At 38.5% G+C, this 15,970-nt stretch overlaps 1 protein-coding gene across 1 annotated transcript; it reads right to left on the minus strand.

Moving 5' to 3' along the window:
- Nucleotides 1-384: 384 nt before the first annotated feature.
- LOC104351182 (arylacetamide deacetylase-like 4) lies at nt 385-7,535 on the minus strand. Its single transcript, XM_009957216.2, has 4 exons — nt 7,374-7,535; nt 3,328-3,544; nt 2,810-2,873; nt 385-1,156 (listed from the first exon to the last, which is right to left on the minus strand). The coding sequence occupies exons 1-4, from the start codon at nt 7,533-7,535 to the stop codon at nt 385-387; spliced, it is 1,215 nt and encodes a 404-aa protein (XP_009955518.1).
- Between the last annotated feature and the right edge of the window lie 8,435 nt (nt 7,536-15,970).

Raw genomic sequence — 15,970 nt, forward strand, 5'->3', positions numbered from 1 at the left:
CTTTCTATCTGTGCTGTCATGCTGATTTTGTGTGTATTATGTGGATATGCACATGCACATTGCAGGTTACTCATACACTGCCATGCTTTAAAATGTTTTTTTGCTATGGTGAGTTTTTATTCTTTGACGTAAGAAGAGAGCAGATATTCTTACAACATAAGAAGAGACCAGCAAAGCAAGCATACCAATTAATGGGTTTAAAAAAAAAAAGCTGAAAAATACATCATGTTCGCGAGTAATAGCAATTGAAAATCAGAATTCAGCAGACCATGGTAGTCTTAACTTACTATTTCTCACCTAGATTCTAAGGTACCAATAGCTAGTAAGTAGTTAATCGAAATACAGTCTGTCTGCATACCAATTCACTGTGTTCAAGAAAACATTTTAATAGCCTTTTATAAAGTTTACAGTGTGGTTCACCATTTTACTTGATGATGGAAAAGAGAAAATACCATAACCAAAAAACCCCACTGCACAGTGGAAGCCTTCTTCCATGTGGTGCCAGGTCACTTTTACATTGTTGTCCTCTAACCGTTTCTTGTACAACAACCCATCATCTCTGAGCACATCGTGCTCACAGGTAATAATACAAGTGTCTGGTAGGCAGCAAACAACAGCATCTTCTGCTAACAGTGGGGAAAATCTTGTCTCAAACAGTTCTTGTGTTTCTTCGTGGACTTGAGGTAAAAATGAAGTGGGTAACGGTGGTTTATAGCCCAGTTTAAATATCTCTGGGATAAGATCTGGGTTTATCCATTTTCTGTATTTCGAATTCATACTCTCAGGAACATGAGAACCTGCCAAAATAGCTTCCTTCATAGAGCTATCCTTGCTCAAGTACTTCAGAATAAAATGGACTGTACGTTCCCGGGACAAGAAGGCAGTAAAAGCATTTTTCTGGTAAGATGGCAGATTGAAGTTCAATGCTTGGAGAAATGGATAGATCAGTACCTGGGCACGTATCTTTGGTAAATCTCTTCTGTTTACCAGCTCTTGGCAAACACCAGCAGTAAAAGTGCCCCCTATGCTATCCCCACAAACAATAATCCGATGAGGATCCACCCCATAGTTTTCTGCAGTCTTCAAAAAGTGTACAGTAGCAGTGAGACATTCCAAATTTTGGTCTGGGTACTTACACTCAGGAAATAAATGATACCTGCAATGTACAAAAGACAGCAATTATTACAAATATTTGTAAATTTGCTTGAATATATCATCTTAAATGCATCCCATGCGTTTGCAAAAACTCATTGAAACCAGCATTACTTCTTTAGTTTAGAGTTTTGCCCGCTGAAGCAAACCAGAACAGCTCCCCTCCCATTTCTGTCAAAATACAGAGACCATTGATCATTGAGGTTTATTCTAGCATAGTTTAAGAGCATGAGGGCTTGAGCAGTGCCGTCCAATCACCCCCATCATGCAAAGCCACACATTTACCCAATTCCTGCTCTGAGTGCACCTGCCTGGGAGCAAGGTTCATGCCAGCAGGGACGTCTGCACTTCTCTCGTTCAGACTGACCGTGCATGTGCGTATAGCTGCGAGTCAGTCCTGCTTACCCCCAAGATCCAACCAAGTTCTGGTCTCCGAGCTTTTTACACTGGGGACACTGATTATTTTATTGTTATGTATTAGTACAGTATTGTATATTATTTTTACATTTTAATATAAAAAGAATATTTTAATAATATATTGTAAAACACCATACAGTAAATGTACGGTGGTGACAAAATAGCTTCCTGTAGACAATTCTTTCATATATTTTATTAATTGGAACAAGTGAATTACAGAGGAGTGATGTTAAAGTAACAATCTCTTTTTTTTTTTAGTTCTTAACTTACTTTCACATGATGAAAAGCAAGGCAGGCATAGCAGTCAGATACCCAGTCAAGTTAAAGTGTTGTAATTTGATTCCAATTACATGTAAGAGCACTTTGAGACTACATTTTTAACAGCCATCGTTCTTTTTTCTCTGTATCGTGGTCTTAGGGCTTTCCGGAGAAGATGAAGTTTAATAAGGAAAAGGTAAATACTACAAAGGTAACAGTGCAGGCATTCTCTCTTAACCCTTCACTGTTTGCTGAGGCACACTGCTTTTCTGTTTTTTCACTATTCTGTCAAATTAAATCAATGGATTCATAAAGTAAACGTCCTAATAACCAGGGAATAAAAGGATATCGGTGTCTTACTTCAGAGTCGCTATAAACGCAGCTGAGCTATGGAATATGCAATTCATTCTCAAACCCAGTTCCTTCCAACTTAATAAAATTCTTTAGTAATGAATTTTTTCATGGAAGAACTTGTGGGAAACTAAAGTTTCTTCATACCGTCAACTATTTTCCATAAGCAAAACATCTTTAAAAGAAAGCAGTGATCCATGCAGTTTAAAAAAAATAATTAAAATTTAGACTTATTATTTACTCTTTCAACTCATCCCCAAAGGCCCCTAAATATTAAAACCTGACATTGGGAAAACAGCTTATAATTCCTTATTATCGAACAAAGGCAATGATTTTTATGGTGATGATGTAAAACAAACAAATCTGTCTGTTTTTCTGAAAATAGCTGGCATACGTATTACTTCTGTAGCTTTGTAAACCCGTATCAGGTATTTCTCATTGTCATTTCATGGCACATGCTTTCTCACACGTATCCACAACATAGGGGTGGACAACACTAGAGATCAGTTTCTTTTCTTATGTTCGAAGAAATGTAAGTACAGAATTGGCATCATTCGGAGGGGTGGGGGCAGTAGGTGGGAAAGCAGCGGAACTATAATTCAGGGAGTAAAGTTGGGTGGAGCACACTTACCCAACAGACGCAACCACTGAATCAGACTTTCTGGCAATGTACCGGCATATTCTTTCATAAGTTCCTGAAGAACAAATGTTGTTAATGTAATGAATATCTTAGAATACTTAGCAGTATTTTCTTTTTCTATGACATATTGCCATGATTAAGTGTGGGGCCCTTGCCTATTTAGTGAGCTACCCACATTTTCTCTAGATAAAAATAATCTAGACTTTTGATCATCAGGACACACTGTAAAGTTCATACATTTAGGGAGACAGTTGATCTGTAAGGAAAATAAGGAATTATAGTATTTTAGCACCACGACTTATTGTAAGGATTATATATGCCATAAAGAGTGCTATATCCTATAAAAATAATTTAGATAGTCAATAAAGGCAGATTAGAGAGTTTAAAAAGTAAAAATAAACTGCTTTCTATCTCTCAAACTAAGCTTCAGTCACTTGTTGGGTTCAGAAGAGTTTTTTAAAATATATAGTTAACAATCCTAAATCATATTTTCTCTTTCAGTTCCTTACTGATGCTTCCAAACATCCCACATCCTCCATGGAAGAAGATGACTCCTCTCCGTTTGCTTGCAGATGGTACTCTTGGGAGGTAAATTCTCACTGGCACCTCATCAAAATGCAGATCCTTTATGAAGAGCTTTGAATCCCTACATGCTGGCAGTCCATCAACAATCAACCTCATAAGTGTGAGCTCCTCAAAGATACCCAAATTTTCTAAGTTCTTTGCCTAGATAGATACAACAGGGAAAATGAGATATTAGTATAGGGAATTCAAGTTTTCCCACTCTATAAAGGCCACAAGCTACCTTCTTCTATACTATATTTAGGATAATTGTATTAGTTATTTGCTATTTTATAGGATTACCACAAATAACTCTAGTGGCTTTTGGTTTCAGTTATGAAAGTGAAAATGTACTTCTTCATGATTTGAGGTACCATTATTTCTGGAAGAATGTTGTAGTACTTGTTCCATGGAATGTGCTGTATAAATACCTTCTAATTTCTGTGGTCTGGGCTTACCATGGGTAATATCACGCATTTGCTTAGGTATGGAAGTTAGGAGTCATGAGGCCTAAGGCTCCTTTTCTAATCAGTGAAGAGAAAGAGGCATTTCTTGAGAATTCCAATTTCAGGTGCGTTAAGTCATGCTCTGGATTTGTCTGTTCATCTCCATGGATTATAAAGGGAGGCTGTGTACTTCAGATGCCTCCGTTACAGCATCTAAGGTTAGGTGAGGTGAAAATATCCCTAGCATGATAGCATTTAATATACTGGGAGAAAAAAACCTTTGCCAGTTTGTGGGCAAGATTTGGTAACTTACTGGTCTTGGGTCATCTCCATGCCACAGGGTCAGTGAGAACAAGCTTTAAGAAAATCATTAGTGCCTATAATCAATAGTGAAGGGCTGCTCGCCTAAATAAAGAGCTGATGAAAATGGTTGTGAATCCTATCTCCTTCTCCATCAATGAAACTGTTGCCTTTATCAAGATCTCACAGGGATTCATGAAATGCCTCTGCAGTCAGTTTCTTACATCTAATCAAGGAAAACAAATATTTTGAAGACAATGAAGGTTTGTTAAACTTATCAAAACATTTTCTTATCCAAGACCAGTCAACTGCTGGTAATTAAGATAGCCTGAAGACCATACCGTAATCCTCCTGTATTTTGAACACGTTGGATGCATTTCTTGCTAGGGAGAGCATTTCCCTTCCCATTATATGATGACTTAATTGCCCTTATGGACTATTATAATTCATTCTTCTGAAATGATGGTAATCATCACAAGCAATTTGCAAATCATATTGTTCTCTTCTGAGCAACAGAAGTCTCTGTGTACGCTGCTGTTTCAATGCCTTATAAACTAATGGCCAGCTATACTTTTGTAAATTGTCTTTTCCAACCTCGTGTATCTGGCCTTTAATTTAAATCTGCTCTGTCTATCTCAGAGACAATTCGAATATTGGCCTTATATAGTATTTTTGCTGTGAAAGAATGCCAGAGTAAGACAAAGAGGCAGAACTTCCTTAGGTGCATGATCCCAGCTATCATGTATATATGAAGCCAAATCTCACGTACTTCAAGTGTGTCGCAATACCCAGTTACTCACCAAGGCCCTTCTCAAACAACACAGATTCTTTCTTCCTAATAATCTAGACCAGGCTGCAATAAACAAGTTGGGTGAGGAGTAATAAAAGAAACCACGATGAGCCATGGAGGAGAGAGAAAATCATTTAGAAACAAAGATGGGAACCCAGAGATTATCTGAAGCTTTTTCATAACACTCTGTGCCACACCTGCTAGCAGTGCTTGGGGTGTTTTAAGTCCCAGTTCCTAGATACAAATGAATAGATATAGATCTCGCCTTACATTTGAAAACACACACTTTTAGGTATCATGGCAAAGGGGAAAATTAATATAAGAGCCAAGGCAATCATTGCAGAAACCACGGGGTCCATCCGTATAACCTTCCCCAAACAGCAATTTTCAGAGACTCTCATGACACTTAAATCAGTCTTTTTGTCAGAGTTATGATTTTGGAATGGTTGAAGTTGGCAGAATTACCATACCTTGTTTATTTAATCTCATCTGTACTTTCTAACATCCCTGAGTCTTTACAGAGCTTTCAGATAACAGATAGTAATATATATTATAAACTTGGTATCAGAGCATTCTGTCTGAATGTACTCTTTCCTTTCCTTATTTTAGGAGCTCCTGACTTCACAGAGATATCTTCAAATTGAGGGGAAACACTGTCATGAAGGAGAATGGGAAATTTGGTATGTATTCTGTTGAAAAACTTCTTGATCAATAATTAAAAAAATACTTCAGAACCAGTAACAATACCCTCAAAAAATAAAAGGTATGACTGTTCCTAGACAGATGTGATCAGTATTAACAGGTGAAAGATGTTATACAAGCCAGGTTCTAAAATGTGTATATATGTAAGAAAAAGAGGGCCCAGATCAGCATGTCAGCATACCTTTTGTTGTGAATTAGGGTCTTTGAAAAACTATTTGCTGGAATACCTAAATTCTGGCACAAATTGGCTTTTTATGTGGAAGATCATATGGGGACCAGATTTTTACTTTAAAAATAATTGTGAAATCACATACCAACTTGCAAAAAACGCTCAATTTGAGATTCGTGGACTTTAAGCGTGAAACATCATGCACTTTGTAAGAAACCTGTGAAGTCCTCACTATGAGGGCTACTTCTGAGTATAAACATAAACCTAGAAATTCACCAAAAGTACCAGCAGATGCCTAAAGGTTTTTGAAAGAAAATTAGGTATTGAATGGATCCAAAGCATAGCAAATGGTGAAATGCATCTTTAAAACTATCCAGAAAAAGGAAGCTGAAATTTCTGGGACATATTATCAATGAAGATAGAATATGTACTATTGCATAACAGCCAGCTGTAAAAGCAGGAAAAAAGAATCATCTGAAAGAATCTTTTCATCCAACCAAGCATAGAAACATGAGAACGTAATAACATACAGTCATATTATTATATTATGGGCATATTATGGTATTAATTTTATATATAGCTTAACATGAAAAGCAGTGTGAGATATGTAAGGACAGCAGGCTCTTTGTGTCATGCTGCACAGTGCAGAAAGGTACATGGGGCCCAGGCCTTTGGAGAACCAGGAACAATTACTGGATTTGGTGAGTGCTGCGGTGTAAGTTCAAGCAGCCCACATAAGTCCTTAATAGATTATAGTGCCCCAAATCACCTTTCAGGGTGTGGGCCTTCGTTACTATGTTCATTATGTATAACTAGGGGATTAGAGAATACCTTTACTTGAGATGAGCTCCATACAAACATGAGTGAAACCACTCTGTGATTTTCCTGCAGGCCTTCTTTTGACGTGTTATGTGCCAGACGTGGCAGGGCTCAGGCTGCTCTTACGTACTCCTGTTGCCGCCTTTGAAAGCTTTTTGGGCAAAAGCTGTTTCTTTCTCTGATGGCAAAGCACACAGCACAGTGAGTCTGGCTTACAAGCACTTAAATAAGTGGTAACAGGTCTAGCTGAACCTGCTTTGGCCAGGAGGTTAGATTAGATGACCTCTGGAGGTGCCTTCTGACCTACATGATTCTAGGATACTTAACTAAGACATGGTAATTCAGTCACTGCAGAAAAAAGAACAGAATCACAGGTAAGAAAATTACTGCAGATAGTTCAAAATTTAGGAAATTACCTTGAATATATCAAAGTGCATGGAGATCCAGAAGGTTATTATTATTCACGTAAATGATATCCACAGCCCTCCTGTCATCTACAGGACCAATTATTTCGTTATAGAAGGCAATCAAATTACAGTTGCAGCATAAGAATGCATATCTCAGTATTTAAAAGAATTCACCTCATACTGGCTGCTTTTATGTACAGTAATAGGATGCCAAATCAAACATTGGCCTTTATCTTTGAATCTGTGTTACTATGTGGTTCCCATTACACATAGTTGCAATAATTAGATGCCTATCTCCATAGTTCTATGCAAGTTTTTCCTTTCCTGAAAGTCACAGTATCACAGAGTGCGCTAAACTCACCAGAATTTCCACCAGGGTATATATGCAATCATATAAGCGCAGCTTTGATGGCTGGTCAACATCAGGAGGAATCTCTGCCTTGAAGGTATGATAAATTCCAATTATAACCAGGAATACAAAAGCAACTAGAATTCCTGCTATTAAAGCCAGAGCATATTCCATTTTTCTTTGGTAGGAATAACTCTTTGATATAATTCTGTCAATATTTATATCCTCCAGACTGACTCAACAGAGAAGTAATTTGCATACTAAAATTCCTCCACCCTCCTGCTACGGATGAGGCTGCCAGATGCTAGAAGCATACAAACATCCGGCTATTATGACTTTATTTAGTATGGTCAAAGTTAATACATAGAAGACTCACATCCAGGAAATGTCATTATTTTGTGTATGACAAAATTGCAAATGAATTTTATTTTTTATCTGGTTTAATTGTATTCTGCTTTATGGGCCTGAAAAGCTATGTGTGATTTTTTGCAAGTGTACTAGTTAGTGTAATGAGGTAGTACCTCTACTTAAGAACCCATGTTAGACTGGCAATGATGAACTCCAGTCCCCATGTTCGGGAATTGTAATGGTTCTGCTCTTGGCATAGGTCTGAAGTATGATCCTAAGGCTTTGTGCCTAGTGCTGATCTTCTTTTTCCCTGCTGGGTTGCTGAGGCAGACAGCTGGCCAAAACAGTTAGAACAGACATTCCGAAGTACATCTAAAGGAATTTTGCTTTTAGAGATTCATACAGAGCTGTCAGTTATTTGGAAGCTCCTACCTGAGTGTGCAGCAAGGGTCTCTGGGCTCACCAACGGTCCAGTGGTATCAGAGGAAAACTTCCCCGTGACTTGGAGAACTTTGGCCCTAACCCTCTGTTCTGATTCATTCTAAAGAAAGGATTTTGATGTCCTTACAACTTCATAGTTTGCTATTTTTTTGCCAAGACAACTCTACGTTATCCTTTGTTGTAATTTAGGCTGTGATGAGACCATATGGCTAGCCGAATGCTTGTACCAATAGAGAGATGATAGTGAAGGAATGAGGGACCAGGCGCAACTCCATGTATTTCTGTCCACTGTGTGACTGGACAAAACTCGTTTGAGTAAAAGTAAAAAGCGAACAAACATCATCTCAGCTTGACATAATCAGTATAGCCTATGCTTATCCCCTGAACACTCTGAAATATTTCTTTATCCCCACTAATCTCTCAGATATTCCATTTTAAAACCCTTATAAAAGCTTGTAATCATGGTCATAGAAGAGAAATACTCCTTTTCATGAGCCACAAGATTCTGCATTTGGCTAACAAACCTGCAGTGGTGTTCCCTCAGACAGTGGATCTTGACCAAAAAAAGGTGAGTCCTTTCTAGTTTTTCTTGTACCGTTAAAAGAAGCAGATGAAATATATCTGCTTAGAAAAATCCCATTTATGCAAAATATGCATTACAGGAAAGAGTAAGAATTTTTAATGTGAATTAATCAATAGGGTAAACAGATATTTAGCTGTGTGGAATGAGAGTAAACAACATGAGTCATAAGAGATAAAGTACTGGATGATAAATGACCAGGCTGGATTCTTAGGGGAATAGGTCTAATTGTTAGCTTCAGTGGAAGTCAGCAAGCCCAACTGATTGAACTATGTGGTTTAAAATATAAATAAATAAATAAATAAATTTAAAAGAAGGTGTTAAGGGTAAGAAAACCATTAAATCCATGTAAGTTATAACATGGCACTCTCAGCTTAACTCAGCAGGCCTGAACTTGTGATCATAGGAGGTATCTTTCCGATACTGACTCAAATTACTTGACTAAGGTGGGGATTTATTGATCTCTTCCATCACTGTGAGGTGCAGGATGCTTAATTGAGCCCCTCCCAACTTCTTACTCCATCCAGACCTGTGGGGGTACACTAACTTGAATGATTTTTTGAAAAAAAAACCCAACACATAAATTAAAGCAAAAATTAAGGCTAGTTTTACATTTTGAGAAGGAATATCTAAGTTGGGGTTTAATGGGTTTTACTAATCCATCCTAAAATTAATAGGTTTTAAGTTCTGAATGGCCCCATATAAACATACTTTTAATATGACAAATGAAAGTTCAAAGACTTTTCTTTATTCATTTTTAATTCTGTTTGTGGTGGATTTAAATACCCCACTGATATTGTCATCTGAGGAGATCATGGAATATCCAGATTTCCCCTCATAAAAGCTGGATGTCAAAATACCAATTACCTTCTGCCAAATCACTTAGGAACTCCCACTATACCTGTGTTTTTTCCGCAGCATCAAGACTTTCAGACCAGCAAGCAAGCATCTAATGAGAGACTGGAGGGGAGATAGGAGTCCTATGAAGAGAGGTTCTTGGACTTCAGGTTTGGTTGGTCAGTTTAGGGGATTTTTTTTTCCATCGATTAGTGTTGGCCAAAGTTTAATTGGAGGGCAGGGATAAGTGTTCTGAAAAAGCATCTCTGTTAATTATTTTACAGGTCAATTTCCATGAAACATCTGGATTTATGGATGCTACTGTTATAACAGATCTTTCTTCCTCCAGAGAATCAGCTGATCCTCACTGCCCTGTGCCATTGTGCATATCAGGAAAGATAAAATAACTTTTAAAAAAGCAGCAGTTCCCATAAATGAGTTAAAGGATCAGTTTGCTTTGGAAGCCCTGTGTGATTTACCCCATGTATCAGTTGCTCCAATGTCCTCCTCCAGAACTGCTCTTCCCTTAAAAAGATTAGTGATACCAATTTCTAGGGGTAATGGCAGTAATTCAACAAGAATGAGCAAACTGACTTTCTGCTAACAGTGGATAAAGTTCTGGAAATATCCAGATAAGTTATTAAAAATCCATACCTTATCCTTGCTCAGACCATCATCAAAAATGCTGTGGGTTCTGTTTGAATGAAGAATGCAGCATCCCTCTGTGCCTTCTCTTAGCTCAACTGAATCTCTCCAGAGATCTTATTTTCCCATCATCAATTTATAATGTGATCTTGTTCCCCCATATCAATTCATACACCTAAAGCTGATCCGTCGTAGCCTTCCAACAAAAAAAGTTTGCCTTTGACAACAGTATTCTCTTGCTATCATTCCTCCTTTTTTTCGCTTCCTTTCTGGAATTCTCAAGTTTGAAGAAGCTTGTGACAGTTTAGAGGACTTGAATTACTTCACGTCTGTATGTACCACTAGCTCTGAAAAGAAATAGCTGCATGTAATGAAGTCTTTTAAAAAGACATTTTTAGAAAGGATTCAGGGAACATTTTATCTTGAGATTTTTTCCTGAGCTAGTTTACAAGCTTCCAGTGCAAACTTCTTACAGGCATTAGCCTACTGTTCTGTTTTTGTCAAAATCCGTATCACGTTGGTTTAGTAGGATTTCAGTTCAGACTCTTGAAACAGTAAGCTTCTCTAATTTTGAGGGCCTTACAGACTTAATTCTTCTGCCTCCCTAGCTCCTTGTGTGTCTTAGAAGTTTTGTCAGGACTGAGGAATTAGTCAGAAGGAATGGTAAATGTTGACTGATGTAAAAGTGGGGTAAATGTACTAAAGAGAACATAAGATTAGTCAATCAATTTAACAACATAGTCCCTCCATTCCTGTTCACATGTGGTATTTTTTCACTGTTCTTTCTTCCAATATGAAGAAGCAGGCTAACAAATTGAGACAGATTTTTCTTCTAATTAAAGATAGGGGAGAAAAGAGAAGGGCAGTTAGTACAAAAATGCCTAAGCAGTTGAAAGAAATGCCACATTCTTGATGTTGCATCACTTTGTCTGAATTCCAGGTAGTACCTACGTGCACTTCAAAATCACTGTACTTCTGCTTATAACGGCAATTATTTTTACATGTATTGAATCTAGAAAGGGACGTCATCTGAACTTTAGAATTACTCAGTAAGACATTTGTTATATCTTTATCCATGATACTGATTTGTTGTGAGACCCTGGGAAAGCAGTAAGACGTCCAAATGTAGCTTTTTGCACAAAGCTGGACACAGACTGTTTTCTGTCAAGGCTGGAGGTTAAACAGAAACCTGGTCCCTTTGAGCTTAGTCCATGGCAAAAGTCCATTTACAAGGCAACAGTATCAGACTCTTAATACTTAATAGCATGTAGAAGGACAGTGTGAAATCATAGAACCACTGGGACACATTTCAAATGGAAAATGTGAACTCAAGGGAAGAATGAAATCAAGAAGCACAAAAATTTAGCTCTTGATTTATCCAAATCTGACAGCAGTACTTCATGTAACAAAAACCAGATCAGCTTGGCAAAAGGTTTTCCTTTTTTAAAGGAGGCTTAGTTTTAATCTGTGATTGTGATAGATTGTCCGTGGTCAAGAACCCTGCACTGATGTAAAAAACTGGTATTACTTGACACCCTAATAACACAGACTTTCCATTGTGTAACAGTGCTGGTTTGTGTTCCCAGTTTTTTCACATCTGCTCACCAATGTACTGTATATATTTGGGTGGGTGTTTTTAAGTTGAAAACACAGAATCGTTAGCCCAAATGAATTTCAGACATGCCTTGAGCATGCTTTTAATTTCCAGCTCCTTGTCCTTTCAACAGTTCTTGTAGTTTAGCAACTTCATTTGCACGAACAGACTTCCGAGTTTGCTTGGCTGCAATGGCTCTATGAACAAATTTTACAGTTCTGCCAATATATAGGTGCAACGTGAAGATCTGAGCATTCAGACACTTTACCTGAGCCTCTTCATAGATCCATGTAACATTGTTCAGCAAAAATGCGCCTTTGTTATGCAAGTGATATGTATAGACAGTGTGTCAACTTGTTTTGGAGGTAAATGTTGCTTTTTCACTGCCGTTTTTTCCTTCAAGACAGGGTAAGTAAGAAAAAGTAGGTTTCTATTACTCTTATGGAGAGTATGAGTACATCTACACTACCTACAGTCCAAAAGCTGGGTTTCAGTTACTATAGGCCTTCCTAACCTACCTTTACATCAGCTAGCCTAATGTAAGGTTTAGTTTTAAGCTGGACTATTACAGTGAGGCATTATTGTGGTTAAATATTCAGAAGGCATAAATGCATCTTTTGAGCTATGGTTGCAGGAATGGGTTATTCAGGGGTGATCTAAATTTAAACCTTTTAATTCAGAATATAGTTGTAAAACTGTATTGAAGCTGTCTTCCTTTACAGTTCTGTTAAGAAATACAAACCCAGGAAATTAAACAGACGAACGGAAGCCAAAACTGAATGGGTTACCACTGAGATGTATTATTTTGTGACTGCCTTCTTGCTCTTGTCACAAACTGGGATAAAACATAGCTTAAAGTGCCACGAAAATGGCTTAAACCAAGTTGTTGGGTTTTTTATTTTTGCAATTTATACTTTGTTGTGAGTGTCTGTATAGGAAACAAATAGCTCAGTACCGTGCAACTATCCAAAATGCAAAATTTATTCTGCAGCTAAGTGGTGGCATTGGCAACTGATGCAATTTTACAAAATTAACAGGCCTGCTTACTGAATGCTCCAGTGTGCTGCTTAAGGACTTCTGAGTAGAAACATGGAATGGATTCACTTTGGGACAACTTTTAACTTGTAATTAGGAACAACTGCTGTGATGTGACAGACCTTGTTACCATCAAAAAAGGTATGTACTCTCTGTTTGCACCTATAGACATTTACTGAAAGCAGTTTGCATAATCAAACCTACATGAAGGTATAGTTTAGGGGGTTCACTAACAGAGATGAACCTTTTGAACAAAAGCACATGTTGGTTTTCTAAAGGAAACAGTGTGGAAAAAGACGTCTTGCCAAAAAAAGGAGCTCAATGGTTACTACACAGCGATCAGATGAAATCCCAGAATACTAGGGTTTTGCCACTTTTCAGAGTGGAACTGCAATTAAAAGGTCAGACCTCAGCTGTTCTCAGTGTTCTATATGGTATGGGTAGAATTTAAAGCTATGTGACTTTCTGGTTGAATTAGGTGAATTTTAAAATAACTTGCATGTATTTTTCACCATATTTATTACAGGGAACATGCAGTATCTTCAGTTTTATTGCAAGTCTGCTTTTTCTTCTTGCTTTTGCACAGTTGTACAATGTATTAACTACTAGTTTTCACTGCTTCAAGGTAAATCTAAAGTAAACCAGTAAAGAAGTAAAATAGTTCATACTTTCATGTAATTTAAAGAGCAGGTTAGGAAAATTTTAAATACCTAGAACCATCTTGGTACTCCCACTCCTAATTTGGTAGCATCTTTGAACATCAATCAATAAAATGAAATCATAATGAATGAAAAAACCCGCTTGTAATATGTTTTTTAATATTATTCAAGCTGGAAACAGATGCATGAAATCAATATTCATAAGATTATTCCATTCCCACTGGCTTCAAAGGACCTGCAAATGTGTTAAATGAATAATTAATTTTGATTTAATCTCAACAGGTTAACTGTATAATATTGCTGACTTTTCTATTCTAAATGTGTTTGTGGTGATTTATGCATAAAGAAACTGAACTCTGGAATCAAAAAATCAAATTTACTTCAATGAACTTCATATCCTTTCATTTTTAATACTGCTCCTTATTTCCGTACCAGAAAGTTGTTATATTTGTTACCAGTCCAGACATTGAGTCATTCTTGTTTAAACCAGACACTGGCTCTCTGTGTAATTTCTCTCTCCCCTTCAGAGTTTTTGGACTGAGAGGAAAATTGTAATGCCAGGTGCCTCCCCTAGCTCCATTTCTAAAGGTATTACTGTAAAAACACACAGAGGTGCTAAATGCTGCCAAGCGGCAGTGGAAATTTTCTGAGCTCTGGTTATTTCAGATGCAGCTAAGTTAGGGAATAACCACCTGATTCTGACAGTACATACAGACTTCGCCTGTTCTCAAAAATACCTGTTTGAGACAAAAGCATGAAATTGAATTTATCTTCAAAGAGGTTCAGCTTCCTAACTCACTTCCATCGGTTGTGTAATGTACCTTGGCTACCTGTGTGTAGGTGCTTAGACTCACACACTTCCATTGCAGCGGTGCTTTAGTAACTGTAGATGTAAAGAAGTTTGAGAGTATCTTTCCAATTTGTCATTTTTCAGTAATTCTAGTTTTTACCACTAGATGGCTTCCCAGGATAGTGGATATAGCTCCAGACCTCCTGAATTAACATGTGGGATTGGCTTCATTTTGGCACATTCTTAATGATATATCCAGTCATTAAAAAGTTCTTTCCAGCTCAGCAATGTGAGGTTTGACATCCTTGAGCATCTCTTAACATCCTCCAAGCTTTGCGTATTAGCTTATTTCTGATTGCTGCCCCAGCTACTAACTGCGCATGAACAGCTCGCAGTTCAAACGGGCAGTGAGATCCTCCGCAGAAATGCTTCATTAGTACAACTGAAAGCACAGCTTACCTGCCTAACGCTTAACAGTGCGGACAGCCCAGTTGCGGGACCTAGTTGCAATACGCTGGGCCCTTTCTCCTGTTACAACATACTTTAAAGTGCTATGGAGACCTTCTTGTGTTGCAACTGTGCCCTCGTAACTGGACAAAAAGAGTCTTGGAGAGAAAAAAACCCACCCTTTGTTGTAAGAAGTGTCGTTCATTCAGAGCCTGCCTTTTTTATTGCCCCGCTACTAAATCACCAGTTTTCAGCAACGCAAGCATCGTCCAGCTTGGAAACTCCGTGAGCTGTCATGTTGTCCATAAAAACACTGGTCCGATGGTAATGGATTTTGATCACTATCAGCCCAGGCCGGATTCAGCCCAGCAATCTAGGGCTGCAAGAAGTTTTCCCGTCCCCACCAGCTTATCTTGGGCAAGCAGTTCTCTGCCAGAGCTCCGTAAGGCGGAGATGGCTCCCTTGAACTCAGCCTTAACCCTGACTGTTCCAGAAACGGCTTTTTCCTGGGCTCCAGTCAGACCCCAGCACCTTCTTTCTGGTGTGGGTGCGTTGGGGAGGAGGCAGGGCTTGCCTGGCTCGGTGACCGTGCTCTTCAGCTCCGGCTGCAAGCCCAGCGTGGCATGCAGCAAGCCCCGACTTGCACGCTGCAGCTCGCAGCCAGCGTCCGCGTCAGCCTGCCTGCATGGGAGTCGGTGTGCAGGGCTGCGAGCTGGCTCCGGGGGAGGGGAGAGCACAGCCAGCCACTCACAGAAACAGTAGTGAAATCTCCCCAACACTTTAACTGTCAATCAGGCTTAATGGGGTATAAAAACTCCCCAGCGCCGCGGCTGTGATAGGCAGAGAGAGCAATAGGGAGAAATGAGTAAGAGCCAGAGCTGAAATAGTGTACGGCATAATTCCTGCTCTGTGATCACAGCTACTCCAAGTGAAAAAAACAGGAGAGGGGGCAGAGCGAGGCGGTTATCAGCTCAACCTTTGCAACCGGCTCAGGACAGAACGTCTATAGATATTTATAGGTATTAAAACAAAAACAACAACCTTACCCTGAATAGAGCCTTTCTTAAAAAGAAGGTCCTGGCAATTCTGTCTTATTTAAGCAATTTCCTGAGTCTAAGAATAGAAATGAGCTGCCTGGAAGGCACTGCAGGCTGAAATTTGGAGACATAGGCAGCTTTATTTTCTTTTTCCAAGTATAAAAAGCTTCCATTTGGATACTGGATTTTTATGTCG

This window comes from Leptosomus discolor, chromosome 20, assembly GCF_034619465.1.
Source record: "Leptosomus discolor isolate bLepDis1 chromosome 20, bLepDis1.hap2, whole genome shotgun sequence".
In the NCBI taxonomy this organism is placed as follows: Eukaryota; Metazoa; Chordata; class Aves; order Leptosomiformes; family Leptosomidae; genus Leptosomus; species Leptosomus discolor.

Coding starts and splice junctions, on each gene's coding strand:
- LOC104351182 (XM_009957216.2), bottom strand. CDS start 7,535: ATGGAATATGCTCTGGCTTTAATAGCAGGAATTCTAGTTGCTTTTGTA. Junction 3,545..7,373: donor ATACCCTGGTGGAAATTCTG/GTGAGTTTAGCG, acceptor GTATCTATCTAG/GCAAAGAACTTAGAAAATTT. Junction 1,157..2,809: donor TCAGTGGTTGCGTCTGTTGG/GTAAGTGTGCTC, acceptor TGTACATTGCAG/GTATCATTTATTTCCTGAGT.